Genomic DNA, 20,347 nt, shown 5'->3' with positions numbered 1-20,347 from the left:
GAGGAATCTTGCGGCGGCATTTTGCACCAATTGCAGACGAGCAGTTTGGGATTTCGAGATACCACAGTAAAGTGAATTGCAGTAATCTACACGTGTGGTGATAAAAGCATGAACAGCCATCTCAAGAGTTTTAGGATTAAGAAAAGGTTTGACTTTTGACAAGAGACGTAGGTGATAAAAACTAGAGCTTATTACCGAGGAGATTTGTTTATCAAAATTTAAAGACTCATCCAGTAGAACGCCCAGGTTCCGAACACTTGAGGATCTAAACGCCGCTAGTCTGCCTAGGTCGAGGGAGGCAGCCTGGGGATTAACTGTGGGCCCGAAAACAATGATCTCTGTTTTGGTTTCATTTAAAAACAAAAAATTTTGGTCCAGCCAAAATTTTACTTCATCTAGACAACCTAAGAATGATGAAAGGGCAGAGGGATCATTTCTCCTGATTGGAACGTACATTTGGGTGTCGTCTGCATAACAGTGAAAAGATACCCCATGTCTTCTTAGAATGTTGCCCAGCGGTAACATGTAGAGGGAAAAGAGAGAAGGCGCTAAGATAGATCCTTGAGGAAGGCCACAGGTTAGATGCGCAACAGACGATGAGCAATTTCCTAGCTTTACTCTGAAAGTACGACCCGAGAGATAAGACTGGAACCACTGGAGGACGATGCCTTTTAGCCCCACATCACATTCTAGTCTGGATATCAGGATGGAGTGGTCCAATTAAATTAAATTAATCACTGAACTTAATACAAAGTTATTCAAAGTAATTGCAAGTGGTATTATGTCTTCTTGACCACAAGGCAGAGCTAGTGCCTTCACTAAAACTAGACGCTTGCCACTTCCACTCCGTCACGGCGTGAACTCTTGTCGGAGTCACCCTCACAGCCAATTTGAGCTCACCAACCCCCGTAGGCTATAAATACTGCGGCCAACTTTTGGATGAACTACCCTCTTCCCAGCGTAAATAGGATCTGACATTAAAGTAAACACTGGGGATCATCTGAGCTGCCAGAAGAATATCACAAGAACTCATTTCTCATCTCACTAAATGTAGGGCTGCAACTAATGACTATATTCGTAGTCGACTAATCTGTTAATTATTTATTCGATTAGTCGACTAGTCACGATTATTTTTGTCACCCCCTAACTCTAATTAAACCATTTAACTAATTAAATATCTTTCAAGTGAATTACTGTTCTCCAACACAGCCTAACTGGCTAACGTTCCCATTAAGTGAACAAGTTTTACTATTCAGAATGACCACAACGCCAGGGGTAAACCATCCTATAATTCACTGGTGTACACTAACTTTAAAAGATTTTTGCTTTGGAACTATATAAAATAAAAGCAAATTAAAATCAAGGACTATAACCACAACTTCACACTAACAATGTAATGTCTATTTAGAATAATAAAGCAACAGCCCCCAGGCAATAACTCAGTGGAGAATGTTCTGTCGGCCAGATGTTCTAATAACTTTTCTAAAGCTGGGTCTATGACATTGCGAGCATTGTGGTGGACAGATTTGTGCAGTGGTGTTTATGAGAGAGAGAGAGAAACACGTCGACTAATTTTTATATTCAAATTCCATGTCTGTAGTTTCCAACCTCGTAGAAATGTGAGAATTAGCAGAAAAAAAGGACAAACGTGTTTTAGCAGTACAGGTTTTCAAAATGAATTTAACAAATACTATTTATAACCAAGCAAATGGTGATCTATAAATGTTTATTGACATTGGTACTGTTCTGTACGTTAGGTAGAGAGCTTCATCATCCCTTGACTATACACACATAATAAAACTTCTATACAGTACATGAACTACGTTTGCACTGTATGACTGACAATGTACTCATCCCAATTAGTAAAGCTGCACTGGACTATGATGACTATGATGTTATATGTGTATATATTTATTTATTTATTATGTATGCTTATTATGGTAAATGTTTCTCTATTTTTTTCTAATTGTACTAGTCTACAGGCCTCTGCAAACAAAGTGTTTTAAAATTGAAATAAATATGTGCGTTCTCCGACTGTTGTCTGCCTACCTGGTCACAACAGGGCCCTGTTTCAGAAATATTTTGAAAACTCTAAATTTGTTAAGCTTGAGATGAGGGAAACTAGGGGTAAACGGTTTCAGAGACTGATATCAGATAAAATCTTGAACAGTAACTACGTTAACTTATGTGTGGTGGCAGAAAATTGATTTTAACTATGCACATACAGTATATTGGACACCACACTATATACAGTATGTCATTGTTGTAAATATTTGATTATATCTTTTCATGTTACAACACGAAGAAATGACACTTTGCTACCATGTAAATTAGTGAGTGTACCGCTTGTATAACAGTGTAAATTTGCTGTCCCCTGAAAATAACACATCACACAGCCTTTAGTGTCTAAACCGCTGGCAACAAAAGTGAGTACACCCCTAAGTGAAAATGTCCAAATTGGAGACCCAGATAAACTAATTTGGTTCAGGTGGGTGTCGACCGTGTGTGGCGGCAACCAGGGGAGGAGAACAAAGACAAGAGGGTCTTGCCTACAGTCAAGCATGGCGGTGGGAGCGTCATGGTCTGGTCTGACACCATCTGAACCAAATAAGTTTATCTTGGTCTCATCAGACAGGACATGGTTCCAGTAATGTCCTTAGTAGTGATGCATCGAAATGAAAATTCTTGGCCGAAACCAAATATAATTACAAAATTTGCCGAACACCGAACAAGTACATTAAAAAAAATTTTTTACCACTGCATAAATTAAATAATGAAAATGTGCTTCATACTCAGTGTTTCGCACAGGATTTGGAGAGACTTTTAATGGACACGTAATATGTTTTATACTTTGTGTGAATATAATCCAATTAATCTTATTTCCAACCTTATTTTGAAAACCGGACTTTGTCACATGTGTATCTAAGAAGCTGAGGGTAAAGGTGATGGACTGGCCAAGCATGTCTCTAAACCTAAACCCTATTGAGCATCTGTGGGGCATCCTCAGACAGAAGGTGGAGGAGCGCAAGGTCTCTAACATCCACCAACTCTGTGATGTTGTCATGGAGGAGTGGAAGAGGACTCCACTGGCAACCTGTGAAGCTCTTTTTATACAAAATTGAATCATACTTTAAAGATGCGCAGAATCTGTTATCAATACACACGCTGAAAGTTGCATTTACCAACATGTACAATCGCTCTCTCTCTCTCTTTCTCACTCACTCACACTCTCACCCCAAATAGCATACATAGCTGCTGCTTATAGTACACAGTACAAATAGGCTACGGTTAAGAATAAAAGAAGCATTCACAAACTCAATCAGAAGATGTTTGAAGTTTTACATTTGCATAGTAGCAGTGGTGCATTTTTCAAATAGGCCAACATACTTCTTATGTAATGCTTAACCAAATGTTCTAGTACAACATCACTCAAGACTAACAACCGAGTGCCAGACCAACAGAGCTCATTATCTATGTGTACACAACCACAGTAAAAACAACAAAAAAAAAGTTACTTCAGCTGACTATTCATTCAGCAGCTAAATCCAGGCAACCAAACCAAAACAAACATATAACCACATCAAAAATCCTACACATAACTGCAGTTAAGTTCAGAGAGAGAAGGAGGTGACATTTCACTCACTCTATTTGAAAAGAAAGGGCATTCTCCTGTCTTTCATGATGGCGAAGTGGTGAATAACGAAGTTATAGAATTTCCCACTGGCTTTTACGTCCTCCACAACAGAGTCAATAGAAGTTTGGCGCTACTAGCTAGCCGCTCTGTACGGATATAGTTTTCCTAATTGAACGTACGAAACCCATTTTTTCTCTCCATGCGCAGCTCCAGTTTTGCCATTGGTCTTCTGTCAGATTTAATCTTAAGTTGCTGCTGAAGTGGTAGTTTAGTAAAACTATTTATTATAAGTAAAAACTCTAAATCTCCACCCTCCATAACTGCGCCAGCTAAAGTTGCTAACAGTTCTCCTCATTTCATCTGAATGACGTTGATCACAAGCTGTGATTTGATTGGCGTGAAGCCAGACAGCGGCTGGCTACAATTGGTTTCACTGATTGTAAAATGGGGAAGAGATGACAGCAACAGCGCCTCTGGGAGAAAACGCCACTACCAAGAAGGTTAAGGCAGTGCTGGAAAATAATGGTGGCCACTCAGAATATTGACACTTTTGGTCCAATTTGGACATTTTCACTTTGGGGTGTACTCACTTTTGTTGCCAGCGGTTTAGACTTTAATGGCTGTGTTAATTTGAGGGGACAGCAAATTAACACTGTTATACAAGCTGTACACTCACTACTTAACATTGTATCAAAGTGTCATTTCTTCAGTGTTGTCACATGAAAAGATATAATCAAATAATTACAAAAATGTGAGGGGTGTACTCACTTTTATTAGATACTGTTTATTAGCATTAGATCCTGACCGTTCGTCAGTGTGTCGGGAGATTTAAATATGAAGTTTGGCTGCTGTACCTCGTGAAGGGTGAAGCGTTTCACCCTATTTCATCCACCTGCAACCACTAGATAATTATTATTTACAGTATTTTAACTATTAAAGGTTCAGTGTGTAAGATTTAGTGGCATCTAGTGGTAAGGGTTGTGAATTGCAACCATTTGTCCAGTCTACCACTGCCCCCTAACCTTTCAAAGACTGTCGGACAGCTACTGCTGACAGCACAAAAGGTGTCTCTTCTGAGGCAGCAGAGAGTGGCCAGTCAAGAAATGATGTTTCTTTAGGTATATTTATTAAGAAATTATTAAGAATATCCAGTTCTAGCTTTAAAACACTGTGGGCTGACATAACTTACAGGGAACAGTTGCTGTTGAGGGGTTGCAGGGGATGTTGCTGCTGCTGCTGCTGTTGCTGCTGATACTACTGGAGGTGATCTGTGACAAGATATATCATAACAAACAAAGGACATAGATAATTGAACAAATATGTGACCATAATAATATGTAGAGATTGCAGACAGTGTTTTGGACTGGCTCACTGTGACTGACATGCTGTAGTGCTGCAGCTGCTGCCAAGGCTGACTGCATGTGAATGGGGAATACTGGTCACAGTGCTGACAAATTAATGCTGGTAACCCTGGAGTGCGGGTTTGGTGGGCCCAGACTGAATAGGGCAATCTGGAAAATATTAAAATCAAGAAAGGACTTAGTTTTATCTATCATGGATGGTTTTAACACTTTTTAAAGAAGTGTTACAACCCAACCCTGCCAATGTTTAGCTAGCTGTATTAGCATAGTGGTTTGAAATTATTCATCACATGTTGCCATTTCAATCTAATATAAGTCAAACAATTCTACCTGCAATACTATAGATACAAAACAAAATCTAGTCTTTGTCAAAAAATGTACTTTCTTACCTCAATCATTTTTTTCTCTATATATTCTGAATGCATCTCTTTCCAGACTTGATTACCACCATGCCTGATCAGGGAGGAAGCAGGTAGGTAACTCCTTATCTCTATTTGCTGGAATTGGTGTTGTTACAACTCTCCCCATGTTACAACCATACCCGGTCTCCCCTAAACCCGTTTTAAATGCTCCGTATTTCTAGTCTTTTCATCTGCATTCACCAGTCATACACATTCATACACTGAGCCTAAGTGCTCAAACAGAAACTAACAGTCACACACATCCATACACTGGCGGAACAGCCGCCAGGGGCAATTCGGGGTTCAGCATCGAGCTGCTTGCTCGACATGCATCCAGGCATGGGGACTGAACCGCCGGCCTTCCGATTAACGGCCAACCCGCTCTACCTCCTGAGCCACAGCCGCCCCAATTATAATTATAACAACATTTTACCTCTTGTTAAAAAATTTAAATAAAAAAAAAGAGAGGCAGTGGCAGTGTTGTTTAATTTGTGTGGAAAAACAAAAAATCAATTTTGTTTAAAAAGTCTGTGAGTAGTAACATTATGAATACTACTATGGAATTTCATTCCAATAATATGTTTTCCAAAATTGGTGCCCTGGACTGCAGATGATTTTGTCCTGGTTTTTCTTATTTAAACACAACTTCTCTCCACACAGATATTTTATTTGGAATAATGACATTCTCTATAAAAACATGTCAATATTTTTGGTAAACTGGTTTAAAAACAATCATTTTTTTACTTGTTGGTCAACTGTTTGATATCAGTGGGAGACTGTATAGCTACTCAGGCATATTCCCATGTCAGTTTAAGAGTATGCCATTGTTTTTGATGCCATTCTTTCAGGAGTCAGGATGCTGCTGGGGGGCATTAATTTCCTGTGGCCGCTTAGTCACACTACTAATTTATTTGACACTGCTGTGGGGAGTTTATGCTTTTCTACAGAGCAACGGATAAATAATACACAAATTAGTGGTTTATTTCAAAAATATATTGTTACTATTCATTACATAATATCCTATTGGAACAGCATAATAATAACAAAAAGAGAGTTTTCCTTGGAATAAATTGTGGTTATACCCTTTAGATATCTGCAGCCAATAAAGTGAGAGAAGTGTCATCTAAATTGATTCCTTGGTTTCACCCAGCGAAATCATTCCTTACAAGATAAAACAAAATATTGAGACTGAGTGTTCGTTCTGTAAAGCTGCAGAGAAACATGTTTCACATTTATTTCAGATGGTCAGACATGTTGGAGTTCATTCAGGCTCATCTCATTCCGGATGTTCTTTTTGTTTTAAGGAGGTTATCTTTGGATTTTTTGATTACAGGTAGGATAAGAAAGGACTACATTTCAGAACAAATCGTTTACTTTTACTTGCCAAATACCAAATCCACAAATGCAAATTACTGGTTCTAAACCATTCTTCCATGTACAATTATATTCAACACTTATTATGACCTCGTGGAGGCAACTGCCTATTGGAACTGAAGAACAGAAGTTGGTGCTTTACACTGTACTTTTTATTTATTTACCAAAAAGCGTTACTGAATCTGTTGAGTTTTTTGTTCCCCTGGAGAATGAAATGTATACGTCTTTAAATGTCGTGTGTTTGTGCCGACATTGTCAATAAAGTTAGTACAAAAAAACAAACTACTTTCACTTCATAGTTGTTGCGCAGCTTCTTTTCTCCGTGTAAAGGTAATGTAACCGACGTGTTTAACTATTTTAATCTGTAATGACTCTTTGCTCGTTTTGTTTTTAACTGCTGTTAACTTGTTGCAGTAAAACAGGTTGTTAAAGTAACTCTTAACTTTTATTAACAAACTAATGTAACGGGACGAACTTATTCTGCCATGTTGTGAATATGTGGGATGTAACCTGAGGGAAACGAGCAGAAAAGAGTCAGTTCAGTTTATCCTCAGGAGTTGTTATTTACTGTGAAGCTCCACTTACTGATGTATGAAGGCAGCTTTTCCTGCCTGAACCAACCTGTGCAGGAGGCGCAGACGAGCACGCTGTCTGAGACACTAAATGCGGCAGGTGTTGGAGCCCTACTGCTTTTCAAACCAGCTGGTTTCCATAGTCTACACTTGCGGTTGTTGTGTGCAGCTGCTGCGGACTGACTCCATCCCCAGATTAGTTAGAGTAGCCCATGTGACGTGTAATTAGAAAGGTGATTTTAACATTTGTAAGGCCTTTGGTGACCTGTAACTTCAGATTAAGACAAGTGAACTAATGTTATATGTAGCTTTAGGACAGCAGTTAGCCTATTTATTTAAGTTTATATTATTTAATTCATGTTTTAGTTTCCTTACATATTTATTGGCCTTCTTGCTGTGTGGGAGCTGAACCAGCAGAGGTCACTCTGCCCCCTTCTGTGGCGCCAACAGGCAACAAGGTTTTGACCTTTTGACTTGTGTTTCTATCAAAGAGAAGGCTGCACTGCGACCAGAGGAAGCTGATCACTGAGTCTGAAGGGTGCAGAACTTCACCTGCCTTCCAGCTTCTCTTTCTGTGCTGCTATAGCTGCTAAAAACTCTCATCTACTGTTATGTGTCAAAACAAAACTCTTCCAAAACAAATCTGTGGAGGTATAAACTTTTTATTTTTCTTAGCATTTTTCTCCAGTGTAAAATACTTATGTTAGTTAAATATTTTTAATGCAGCCTGTAGTTCTCATCAGTTATGTAGGCATACTTATGTGTGAAACCTGGTGGGCATTAAAGGAAAAACTTGAGTATTGGGGGGGAAATCTGCTGTTTACTTGGTCATCCTATCTGTTTCCTTGAGGCTGAGTGTAATATGTGATGGTAACTGGATCGAGTTAATGTTCCTGATCATTTGGTGGGTTATGTGTTTGTTGCATTTTGTTTTCAAAAGTATGTACAGCACTGTCAGTGTGGTTCTGGTTATCTTTGCAGACATGCTGCAGCATTAAGACAGTGTGGGGGACGTGTGTGGACAGCTTGATTCAATGCTGCGTGTTGCTTGTTTTGTGGGACATTTGATATGTTAAGAGGAAGAGAAGTCAGTCCTGCTCTGAGTCTGCTGATTTGTATCAGATGTGAGAAAATGTAATTAGAATCATATATATATATATATATATCATCATTGATGTGAAAGAGGGAATATCCAGAAGGTTTTTCTTCTGAATTAATGGTTTAATGTCCAAATAAAGCTCGGTGTTCATCTGACTGATGACCCCTCAGATTGTTAACTGGCAGTAAAGGCTGTTCTGGTGAACACTGAACAATGTGCTCAGACTTCCTCATCTGTTTAGAGGAGTTTGGCCCCGGTCCCCTTTAGTAAAAAGACAAACAAAAAAACTACTGTGTTTGTGTGTTGATAGCTAGCTGCTTAATAACTCTGATAAAACTAAATATTAACCGATGGTTCGAATTTGATAACAAGGCTAGCTGTTTAAATTTAAGCTTGTATATCAGTGAATTGGTTAACCATTTTCTTGTTGTGATGGCTTTCGGCCTGGTAATGCCACAGTCTAGTTTCACCCTCTCAGGTAAGCTCCACCCTGCCTCTCCAGTAGCGGCGCACACCTGGAGACAATCACCTCATTAAGAGTTGATGTTCAGGGAGCACTCAGGATCTCTCTTGATGCTTTATGTTGCAGTGTGATCAGGGAGCAGGTTAGGATTTTGGATGGTATGCCATCTAACTTTTGTGAACACTTTTTAATTTGTTTTTATTACAGGCATTTTAAGCCACCTGTTGCCAAGACCCTGTAGACTGCACGGCCTGTTCTGCTAGAGTTCACTACAGAGGCAGCCGTGGAGGTTGATACCCTGAGTTGCCTTAAACGTCTGCTCCTTGAATGAGGTGGAGTCAGAGCTGGTGGATGATTTACTGCATTAGTTGAGGGTTGTATAGCCACTGCTGATTTGCTGCCTGATCAACTACTGATTTTTGTGTTCTGATTTTTAAAAGGGGATTCTTTTTATGAGACTCTGTTACAAGTGAACTGGCCCTGTGAATGTTTTTGTGAATGCTAGGTTCTGCTAAGGGTGGGGCAGTTTACTTGTTTTGATCCTTTTTTGATTCTGTCACCAAAAATGGTTATTTGATTTTTCGTTTTGAAACAAAAAACAGATAAACGGCATTTCGTTTTAGAATTACAAACGAATTACGGATTATCCAGAGATACCCAGACCAAATAAATCCATGCCTTAGGCCTGCTGTGTTGTGGGCAGAATATTTCCACTTCCACTCTTCCTGTGGCTGGGTGTTGGCAATAAATTCATGTTTTCACAGTATTGTCGGAGTTAGATCGTCACTGTTTAAAAGCATTCCCGTGTCATAGTGTGTAGGGGGCTGTAATGCAGGGGTCAATATTGCCGAAGCCTCGAGGAAAAACACCTTGATAAATATGTTGTGGTATTTTTAAGATCGCTCAAGGTAACCAGAGAGCTGTTTCAGAAAGCAGGCTTAACAAACTCTGAGCTTATCCCTGAGCTCTGGGTTAATTGAGCCTGAGGTGGGAAACTCTGGAATTTTTGGTTCCAGAACAGCCGATCAGAATAAGTTCAATCAACTCAGAGTATGTTGAGCCTGACTGAAGCGCGTGTGCGTGGGGATGAAAAAAAGCCTCATCAATGGAGCTCCGATACTATGATTCACCATGGCAACGGCTAAATAAAGGCGGAGCCTCCATTTTAATAGGGTGGAGCTACAAATATGAATGCTGCCAACGTGTCAACATGATTGGCTCTAAAACACAGGAGTGGAGGATCGATACGTTAACATTATTACTATACAGTGTATAAAGTGCTACAGCCCATTACATTTGATTTTAAATAGGAACCCTATAGGCTATTTATTAAGATGTAGCCTAACCCGACTGGACTAAATGCCGGTTGGCAATCGGCTACCTATTATGAAAACAGGTATAGATAAAATATAATACACAGTTTAGGTGAACCTGTGATTGTAAAAGTCACAGTCACACCCAGCAGGTTAGACAATTAATTATTTTTTCGGCAGTGGAAAATGTGTCTATGGGTTCAAACCGTCTGTTTTACATTAATAAAATCTTGATAATTTCATATTTTATTAATGCTGTCAAAACACATTCCGATTATCAGCAGGTAATAATGACAACTACGTTTAAGCCTATTTATTTCAGCTGACCCACAGTCATCCTCACATTATCTCCACAATAGGAATGTTCCAATCAGTGCGACTAGCCGACAATATGAAAATTACTGTTCATTGATCAGTTATACTGTATGTATGTGTTTGTGTATATATGTGTGTGTGTATATGTATGTATATGTGCTTCCTCTGCCTCACGCTGCTGTCTGACTGCATTCAGCTGCCACTGATATGAAACAGAAACTAGCAGCCAATCAGTGGAGGAGCAGCTGATCTTTTTCCAGGAGGAATGATGGAAAGGAGGATTTGAGTTGATGTGCAGATGAATGATTTGTGTTTCCTCTCCAGGTGAAAGTGGATGTGAGTTGAGCAGCATGAGTCAGTGTGAGGACAGAGAGGAGGGAGTCCCTCCCTCTAAAAAAGCTCGGTGTGGGGAACATGACAGCCAGACTAAAGCTCAGAGGTGAGATGAGGATCTCTAACTGTCCAGGACTCAAATCACTCCACCATCATTATTCACTCTCAAAGCTCTGTGTGTGTTGTGTTGAAGCCCAGAGCAGCAGCAGGGACCAGACTCTGCTGGACCTGGACCTGGACCTGAGCCCAGCTGTGTCTCCTTCAAGAGCGACTGGTCAATGGTTGATTTCATTGATTTTAAACGAGGACATGTGTCTGACAGACAGTGAGTATCAGTCAGTATTAAACAGTGTTGGCCAATCAGAGCTAAATGTTCATGTCTCCCTCCTCATGTTGCTCACTGCTGATGTTTGTCCTCATTAAATCCAGTCTGACCAGTTGTCCTTCTAATGTCCATGTTCTCCTAGAATGATGATGAAGGTCAGAGCCAGATTAGGATTAGGACAGATTAGGACAGGTCCACATGTTTTCCAGTCTGTCCCTAAACAACACTGACATGCCCATAGAGTCCACAGTCCTGGTTCTGTGTAGAGTGACATTGGAAAGTGCAGCAGAGGATAAAATGAGGCTTCAGCAGTCTGAAATTCCACAATTCAAGTTAGTCTTTTTAGTCTTAACTTTTAGTCTTAAAGTAAGTTCCTCTTTGTTCTTCTCTTGTGTCTACCTGTGGCCTGTTCCCAGGGCGGTAACCAGGGAACAGGCCAATAGGACCATTAAGGCTTTAATGTCAGAGGAAAGTATCTGATTCAATTTTGCAATCAGCAATTAAACTCCAAGGCTTTATCTTGCGTCTGTCTCTATGTGGACAGACATAATGTGAGCTAACTCTTCATGATTCCTCCACAGAGTCCACCAGGAGAGCTCAGAGGTTCCCAGTGGTCAGTCTGCCCAACAGCATCAAACACACCTGGACTCCATATTTATGGTCTGTACATGTACAACAACTACTTTTCCATCTATTCTGTTCACAATAATCTCCACGCTGCACTTTTTAGACCAGTGGATTGTCAGTCTGTCCAACATGGATCTGATGTTTGGTTGCATGATTTTAGTTTGACTGTGTCATTCATATAATATTCTGTTCCAGCTTCTGGAGGAGAACATTGTCACTTTTGTGAAGAATGAGCTGAAGAAGATCCAGAAGGTTCTGAGTTCAGATTACCCAGAATTCTTAGAGAGTCAGAAGGAGGATGAGGAGGTGTTGGAGGGTGAGGATGAAGAGCAGAGGAGGAGCAGCAGAGAAGCATTTCTGAAGATCACACAGCACTTCCTGAGGAGAATGAAGCAGGAGGAGCTGGCTGAGCGTCTGCAGAGCAGTAAGAGGATTTCTCTAAAGATTTAACCTGCTGGATGAACGGGACATTTACTGATGGCTCAGCAGATGGAGGGAAATATGTTTATAAATGCATATGCATAAACTGTGAAATATTGTCTTTTTATATTTTAATTGATCATTTTTATTTATATTCATTTAGGACCTTCTGTTGCAGTTTGTCAACATAAACTAAAATCTAACCTGAAGAAGAAGTTCCAGTGTGTGTTTGAGGGGATTGCTAAAGCAGGAACCTCAACCCCTCTGAACCAGATCTACACAGAGCTCTACATCACAGAGGGAGGGACTGCAGAGGTCAATGATGAACATGAGGTCAGACAGATTGAAACAGCATCCAGGAAACCAGACAGACCAGAAACAACCATCAGACAAGAAGACATCTTTAAAGGCTCACCTGGAAGAGATGAACCAATCAGAACAGTGATGACAAAGGGAGTGGCTGGCATTGGGAAAACAGTCTTAACACAGAAGTTCACTCTGGACTGGGCTGAAGACAAAGCCAACCAGGACATACAGTTCACATTTCCATTCACTTTCAGAGAGCTGAATGTGCTGAAAGAGAAAAAGTACAGCTTGGTGGAACTTGTTCATCACTTCTTTCCTGAAACCAAAGAAGCAGGAATCTGCAGGTTTGAAGAGTTCCAGGTTGTGTTCATCTTTGACGGTCTGGATGAGTGTCGACTTCCTCTGGACTTTGGCAACAATGAAGTCCTGACTGATGTCACAGAGTCCACCTCAGTGGATGTACTGCTGACAAACCTCATCAGGGGGAAACTGCTTCCCTCCGCTCGCCTCTGGATAACCACACGACCTGCAGCAGCCAATCAGATCCCTCCTGAGTGTGTTGACATGGTGACCGAGATCAGAGGGTTCACTGACTCACAGAAGGAGGAGTACTTCAGGAAGAGATTCAGAGAAAACAAGCAGGCCAGCAGAACCATCTCCCACATCAAGACATCACGAAGCCTCCACATCATGTGCCACATCCCAGTCTTCTGCTGGATCACTGCTACAGTTCTGGAGGAGGTGTTGAAGACCATAGAGGGAGGAGAGCTGCCCAAGACCCTGACTGAGATGTACATCCACTTCCTGGTGCTTCAGTCCAAACTGAAGAACATCAAGTATGATGGAGGAACTGAGACAGATCCACCCTGGAGTCCAGAGAGCAGGAAGATGATTGAGTCTCTGGGAAAACTGGCTTTTGAGCAGCTGCTGAACGGCAACCTGATCTTCTATGAATCAGACCTGACAGAGTGTGGCATCGATATCAGAGCAGCCTCAGTGAACTCAGGAGTGTTCACACAGATCTTTAAAGAGGAGAGAGGGTTGTACCAGGACAAGGTGTTCTGCTTCGTCCATCTGAGTGTTCAGGAGTTTCTGGCTGCTCTTCATGTCCATCTGACCTTTATCAACTCTGGTGTCAATCTGCTGGCAGAAGAACAACCAACCTCACAGAAGTCTGAAACAAGAAAAGATGAATCTGCAGTGATACAGTTCTACCAGAGTGCTGTGGACCAGGCCTTACAGAGTCCAAATGGACACCTGGACTTGTTCCTCCGCTTCCTCCTGGGACTTTCCCTGCAGACCAATCAGACTCTCCTACAAGGTCTGCTGACACAGACAGGAAGTGGCTCAAAAGCCAATCAGGTAACAGTCGAGTACATCAAGAAGAAGATCGAAGAGACTCCCTCTGCAGAGAGAAGCATCAATCTGTTCCACTGTCTGAATGAACTGAAGGATCGTTCTCTAGTGGAGCAGATCCAAAAGTCCCTGAGTTCAGAAAGTCTCTCCACAGATAAACTCTCTCCTGCTCAGTGGTCAGCTCTGGTCTTCATCTTACTGTCATCAGAAACCGATCTGGACGTGTTTGACCTGAAGAAATACTCTGCTTCAGAGGAGGCTCTTCTGAGGCTGCTGCCAGTGGTCAAAGCCTCCAAGAAAGCTCTGTAAGTAGCTTTATTCAGCAATAAATATTATATCTTTCAACTCTCCAAAGAAAAGAAGTTACTGGTTGTCCGTTTACTCTTGATTCAGTCATGATTAAGTAAGTGCCATGATTCCTAAATGTTCAAATCAAGACAGCAAGCATTTTAACGTGCTGAGAAGAGTAGATCTTGACCAATACGGGATTTTTAAGACCAAAACCGATTTAAATTTTTGAGGATTTAAAAATTCAATATGCACAGTGGGGGCTGCTTCATTGACATTTTATAGGGGGTTTTATTGAGCCATTTTCCCTCAAGCATACCAGACAACAACGTACACCCCTTCTGACGTGCGTGGCAAGTTTTGTGTGGTTTCGAGCATCCCTTGCCATGTAAAGGCTGAGAAGACATTAGGGGGTGCAATAGAGCCGATGTGCTACCCCTAAGCCCAAACATGACATCAAATCGAGATATTTACCAGTTCAAGTGTGGGCTTCAAACGTGTTTACAAAAATGAAATTGATGAAGGAAATGGATAAATGGCTGTTGGGCAAAATTTTGTAAAAGAAACTGTGTGTAGAGCAATAATGTTAGGTTACGTTGGAAGGATAATTGGGCCCAATTAGGACATTTTCACTTAGGGGTGTACTCTTTTTTTTTTTTTTTTTTTTTTTTTCCAGCGGTTTCGACATTAATGGCTGTGTGATATGTTATTTTGAAGGGACAGCAAATTTACACTGTTATACAAGTTATACAAGCTCACTACTTTACATTGTAGCAAAGTGCCATTGCTTCAGTGTTGTCACATGAAAAGATATAATCAAATATTTAAAAATCCACCTCTTTACTCAGAGTAATTGATTTAAAAGTAACAGCCCTCCTGTATACCATGTCACCAAATTAACACCAATTCACAAATGTTACTTGTTGTTTTGTTCATTATTTTCTCTCCAGACTTAGTGGCTGTAACCTCTCAGAGAGAAGCTGTGAAGCTCTGTCCTCAGTTCTTAGCTCCCAGTCCTCTAGTCTAAGGGAGCTGGACCTGAGTAACAACAAGCTGCAGGATTCAGGAGTGAAGCTGCTGCATGGTGGACTGAAGAGTCCACACTGTATACTCGAAACTCTCAGGTCAGGATTAGTCATTAACCCACCAGTGACTGTTCGGAATGGCTGGATTGCTGCTTCAACACATTACAAAATGAAAACTGTTCATATCAGTAATATGCTAAACATGGTACTGTAGCATTGCATTATCAATTATCATGTTAGCATGCTGTTGTTAGCATTTAGGTCAAAACACAAGTGTGTTCAATACAGCCTCATAGAACTGCTACCATGGATGTGGATTCTTTAACATTTAGATCACAGTGACATGGTTAGAGTAAACTCCCTGATTCAGTCATAGTATATTTTATTTATTTAGAGAGTGTCTTCTTGTATCTGACTGACACAGCAGGACCATCAGATGATCTGCCATGTGTCGTGTTTTGTGTGTTTGCAGGTTGTCAGGCTGTCTGATCACAGAGGGAGGTTGTGCTTCTCTGGCCTCAGCTCTGAGCTCCAACCCCTCCCATCTGAGAGAGCTGGACCTGAGCTACAATCATCCGGGAGACTCAGGAGTGAAGCTGCTGTCTGCTCGACTGGAGGATCCACACTGGAGACTGGACACTTTGAGGTATGTCTGCTGAAGCTACAGTCAGTCTGATAGAGGCAGAAACCTTGTTTGTTGAAATATTTAATATTATAATAAATAAGTATATGTTGTAGTTATTGGGATCTTCAGAGACTTTGATATTTAAAGATTTTTATGTAATAAAAAATCGTTAAAGCTACTTTTGTTAGTTCAGTCAGGACACAGTCTGATGATTATTAATAATCGGGTGAGAGAGCGTGAGAGTGAATAGCTAAGGCTTATAATATTAGTATCCCAATAAGGAAATGGCACTATGAAGCCAGATTAAATGATTACAGCAATATCTATGAAAATTTCTGGTAAGAACACTTTGACCATCACACGATAAATGGACAGTTGCTATGGCAGCATGCAGATGCTTGCACATGTTGCTGGACTAACATTTGGACTCATATCGAATCATGTTTGACATAACAGAATCTGAAAGTAGTTCTCACCAAACTGTCATTAGTTCTGCTTTTAATGCCATCAAATATGATAAGTGAAAGCAGAAGTGATCCTGACAGTATTACTGCTATAAGGGGTGGTGATGGGGCAGTGGATAAAACACATGTGTTTGGTGTGAGAGACCCGTGTTTGAATCCACTGTGAGACACCAATGTGTCCCTGTGCAAGACCTCTGACATATTTAACATACATAGCAATTGTAATCCGCTTTGGATAAAAGCGTCAGCTAAATGAGTAAATGTAATGTAATGCTATAACAGACATCACAGATATCTGTTCAACACAAAACATCCCAACACATGAAATGAAGCTGTTTCCAACAGAAAGACATTTTCTGAGACCAAAAAGAAGTTTGTGTGTTATCAGATGTTTTCCTCCTTTTTCACACACACACACACACCAAGATCCTGTTGGTCACTCTGTGTTATGAGGAAAGCGGCAGTGGTGAAGAGGTTTAGGGGGCGCAGGGTGAAGCAGGCCGGATGTACATATTGGGCATATGTGTATGAGAGGGATATAATGTCCATATTTGTACTATCAGTCTTGCTGTCCTGCTCCCGTTCTTGGCCAGGGTGCCCTTGAAAAAGAGATTTTATATCAGTTTTTTTGTAGCTTTTTTCCCCTGGTTAAATAAAAAAAAAAGAGAGGCAGTTCTGCATAGGCAAATAAAAATCTTAGATGATATTAAAATAATATTAGTTGAAAATAAAAAAAAAAATGAATTTGAAAAAAAATAACCAAACTGTGTATGAGCGGAATGTAATGTGCAATTTTTCATGCTGAAAGAGGATGTGCTGCTCTGACCCCCCTCCTCCTTTCAGGGTGGAGCCTGCTGGAGTCCGATGGTTGACACCAGGTCTGAGGAAGTGTAAGTGTGTTTTTTATTTGATTCGTGAAAATAAAGCAGCACACATTCAACCATCTTCAGACTGTAACATCAGTAATTTTAATGTCTGATGTCATCATTGAACAATCAATTAACAGATGATAGATTAATAACTGCAGCCGTATTGTGTCTCGTTCTCTCCATCAGATTCCAGTGAACTCGCACTCGACACAAACACAGTATACGGAAAGATCCAACTGTCTGACAACAACAGGAGGGCGACACTTGTGGAGGAGGATCAGTCATATCCTGATCATCCAGACAGATTTGACTGCTGGGCTCAGCTGCTGTGTAGTAATGGTCTGACTGGTCGCTGTTACTGGGAGGTCGAGTGGAGAGGGAAAGTTACTATATCAATGAGTTACAGAAGAATCAGAAGGAAAGGAAACAGTAAAGAATGCTGGTTTGGAAGGAATGATCAGTCCTGGAGTTTGAGCTGCTCTGATGATGGTTACTATATCTGGTACAATAACAGAGGAACATCCATCTCCTCCTCCTCCTCTGTCTCTAACAGAGTAGCAGTGTATGTGGACTTTCCTGCTGGCACTCTGTCCTTCTACAGAGTCTCCCCTGACACACTGATCCACCTCCACACCTTCAACACCACATTCACTGAACCTCTTTACCCTGGGTTTGGGTTCTGGTGGCCTGGTTCCTCTGTATCTTTGTGTTCTCTGTAGAAAGGAAAGTCTCCTCCAGTTAGAGAAACAGTCTCACTGCTGAATAGCTCAGTTAAGTCTGTACAGGATCATAAATCTTTCAGGTTCTTGTAATAAATTCATCAATGAACTTTGTACAAAGTCATTCAAAGTATAATTTATAAAAATATTCCTCATTTCCATTGTAAACTTCTTCCACTTCCAGTCCTTTAAAGATGGAAGCTCTGATCATTGAAATGCCGTTGACTTGTACCTTCTGTCATGTGTTGTTTTGAATTCTGGCTCTTGTTCCAATAAAAGCAGAATGTTACTGTGAATGTGTTTGTTGTCTTTCTTAGGTCAGGACTACTGACATGAGTCAGCTGGAAGGTACAGTATATGGACAAAAGTTTGTTTTTAAGATTTAAATTATTTATCGACATGTGCAAAACAATTACAGTGAAGCAGTCATTTGTGTTCACTGAACATTTGGGGACTGTGACGGCCCTGCCTAGTTGGGTGTTTAACTGTGTGGTGTTGGGCAGTTTACTATTCTCCTTTTGTCCCTGAAGGCATCAGCGCCCGTAAACCAGATTGGGAGCACCTGGTCCAAACGCCGTGGGAAGATAAATATTCTTTTCATACAGTTGTGGTGACGTGGTTAGTATCAGCTCTTTTTGGACAAGCAGCTGCGCAAATCCACTGGTGCATAAATACCCACCACAAGCCGCATGAAGACTATGGGTGAGTGTTGGGTCAGATGTACGACCAGGCTGGGCCAGTTAAGCCTGATCCCCACCTTCACCAACTTAATAAACTTTGTCAAAAAATACTCCATTAGATTTCTACGGTAGTCAATAACTCTGCAGACAAAAATCTCTCTGGAGACGGTCAAGAGTTGGTGCAAAAGAGTTTATTCCAAAACAGGCCAAATAAACATGTACAACATCCCAGCAGGCCAGAGGATGAAGTCCATCCTATGGTCTGCAGATAGCCATATATATATATATATGGCTATCTCTATATATCTCTTCTGGGCTGGCTTGCCACCTACTTTCCTCATGATGAACTTCTTTTCCTCTGTTCCCCAGCTGTCATTTATTACTGTATTGTAGAATTTCTACATCTTTATACTACTGGATAAGAAGTTCATCATTTACATTTCAACTTCAGTCTCACTGTGTTTTTTTAAAGGTTACGCATGCTTAATTTGACACAATTGAATTTTTTAAACAATATAAGAATAACATTAGTAAAGTTGCATTTTTCATTAATGCTTGGTTTCTTACAGTATTCATTGATGTTATGCTGACTGCTTTCTGCTTATCATCTGTCTGTCGTGTTTTTGCCAAGCATCTGTCGGTTTTTTGGTCATCCTCTGTCCTGTTTTTGCAAAGCATAAATTCCTTCAGCAAGTTCACTCAAAGCTCATATGGCTATAATAACCAGAGGTTGGAAGTTGACAATCAAACCCCCTTAATCAGTAATTAAGCATGTAGCCTTAATATTAGCAGATTAACACATCAGCAGTTCCTCATGTAATCACAACAGTAGATAACAGTAGAACAAAGCATGCACTGTCACAGTGTCGGCAGATCTTGCACACTTGCAGCCTCTCCTGTGGTCATAATCTACAGTAGATGACAGTTGGACAAGGCGAAACATCTGCAGCCACTTCCTGCAGTCATTCCTCCCGCTCAAGGATCTAACCACAGTGAGCTTGTTTCTTCATGACTACAGGTACTGGCCATATTAGAATATCATCAGAATAATTGCATTCAAAAAGTGAAACTTGGATATTATTCATTCATTACACACAGGCTGATTTCAACTGTTTATTTCATTTAATTGTGATGATTAAAACTGACAACTAATGAAAATCCCAAATTCAGTATCTCCGAAAATTTGATTATTACTTAAGAACAATACAAAAAAAGGATTTTTAGAAATGTTGGCCACCTGAAAAGTATAAATATGAAAAGTATGAGCATGTACAGCACTCAATACTTAGTTGGGGCTCCTTTTGCCTGAATTACTGCAGCAATGCGGCGTGGCATGGAGTCCATCAGTCTGTGGCACTGCTCAGGTGTTATGAGAGCCCAGGTTGCTCTGATAGTGGCCTTCAGCTCTTCTGCATTGTTGGGTCTGGCGTATCGCGTCTTCCTCTTCACAATACCCCATAGATTTTCTATAGGGTTAAGGTCAGGCCAGTTTGCTGGCCAATTAAGAACAGGGATACCATGGTCCTTAAACCAGGTACTGGTAGCTTTGGCACTGTGTGCAGGTGCCAAGTCCTGTTGGATCTCCATAATGTTGGTCAGCAGCAGGAAGCATGAAGTGCTCTAAAACTTCCTGGTAGACGGCTGCGTTGACCTTGGACCTCAGAAAACACAGTGGACCAACACCAGCAGATGACATGGCACCCCAAACCATCACTGACTGTGGAAACTTTACACTGGACTTCAAGCAACGTGGATTCTGTGCCTCTCCTCTCTTCCTC

The 20,347-nt window shown here is 40.8% G+C and overlaps 1 protein-coding gene across 5 annotated transcripts; it reads left to right on the top strand.

The window, feature by feature from the left end:
• Positions 1-7,056: 7,056 nt before the first annotated feature.
• LOC123971354 (NLR family CARD domain-containing protein 3-like) lies at positions 7,057-18,185 on the top strand. 5 transcript variants are annotated; one of them, XM_046050117.1, is made up of 10 exons: positions 7,057-7,100; positions 10,857-10,971; positions 11,059-11,190; positions 11,772-11,850; positions 12,013-12,241; positions 12,401-14,204; positions 15,138-15,311; positions 15,685-15,858; positions 17,145-17,191; positions 17,357-18,185. In XM_046050117.1, the coding sequence occupies exons 2-10, from the start codon at positions 10,883-10,885 to the stop codon at positions 17,887-17,889; spliced, it is 3,261 nt and encodes a 1,086-aa protein (XP_045906073.1). In that variant the 5' UTR covers positions 7,057-7,100; positions 10,857-10,882; the 3' UTR covers positions 17,890-18,185. The 5 variants fall into 5 exon arrangements, with proteins under 5 accessions (XP_045906073.1, XP_045906081.1, XP_045906088.1 ...); XM_046050125.1 differs by lacking the exon at positions 7,057-7,100 and adding an exon at positions 9,118-9,236; XM_046050132.1 differs by lacking the exon at positions 7,057-7,100 and adding an exon at positions 9,171-9,193.
• Positions 18,186-20,347: the final 2,162 nt, after the last annotated feature.

Source organism: Micropterus dolomieu, linkage group LG01 (assembly GCF_021292245.1).
Source record: "Micropterus dolomieu isolate WLL.071019.BEF.003 ecotype Adirondacks linkage group LG01, ASM2129224v1, whole genome shotgun sequence".
NCBI lineage: Eukaryota > Metazoa > Chordata > Actinopteri > Centrarchiformes > Centrarchidae > Micropterus > Micropterus dolomieu.
The sequence above is the reverse complement of the archived record's forward strand: the minus strand, read 5'-3'. Positions and strand labels throughout refer to the sequence as shown.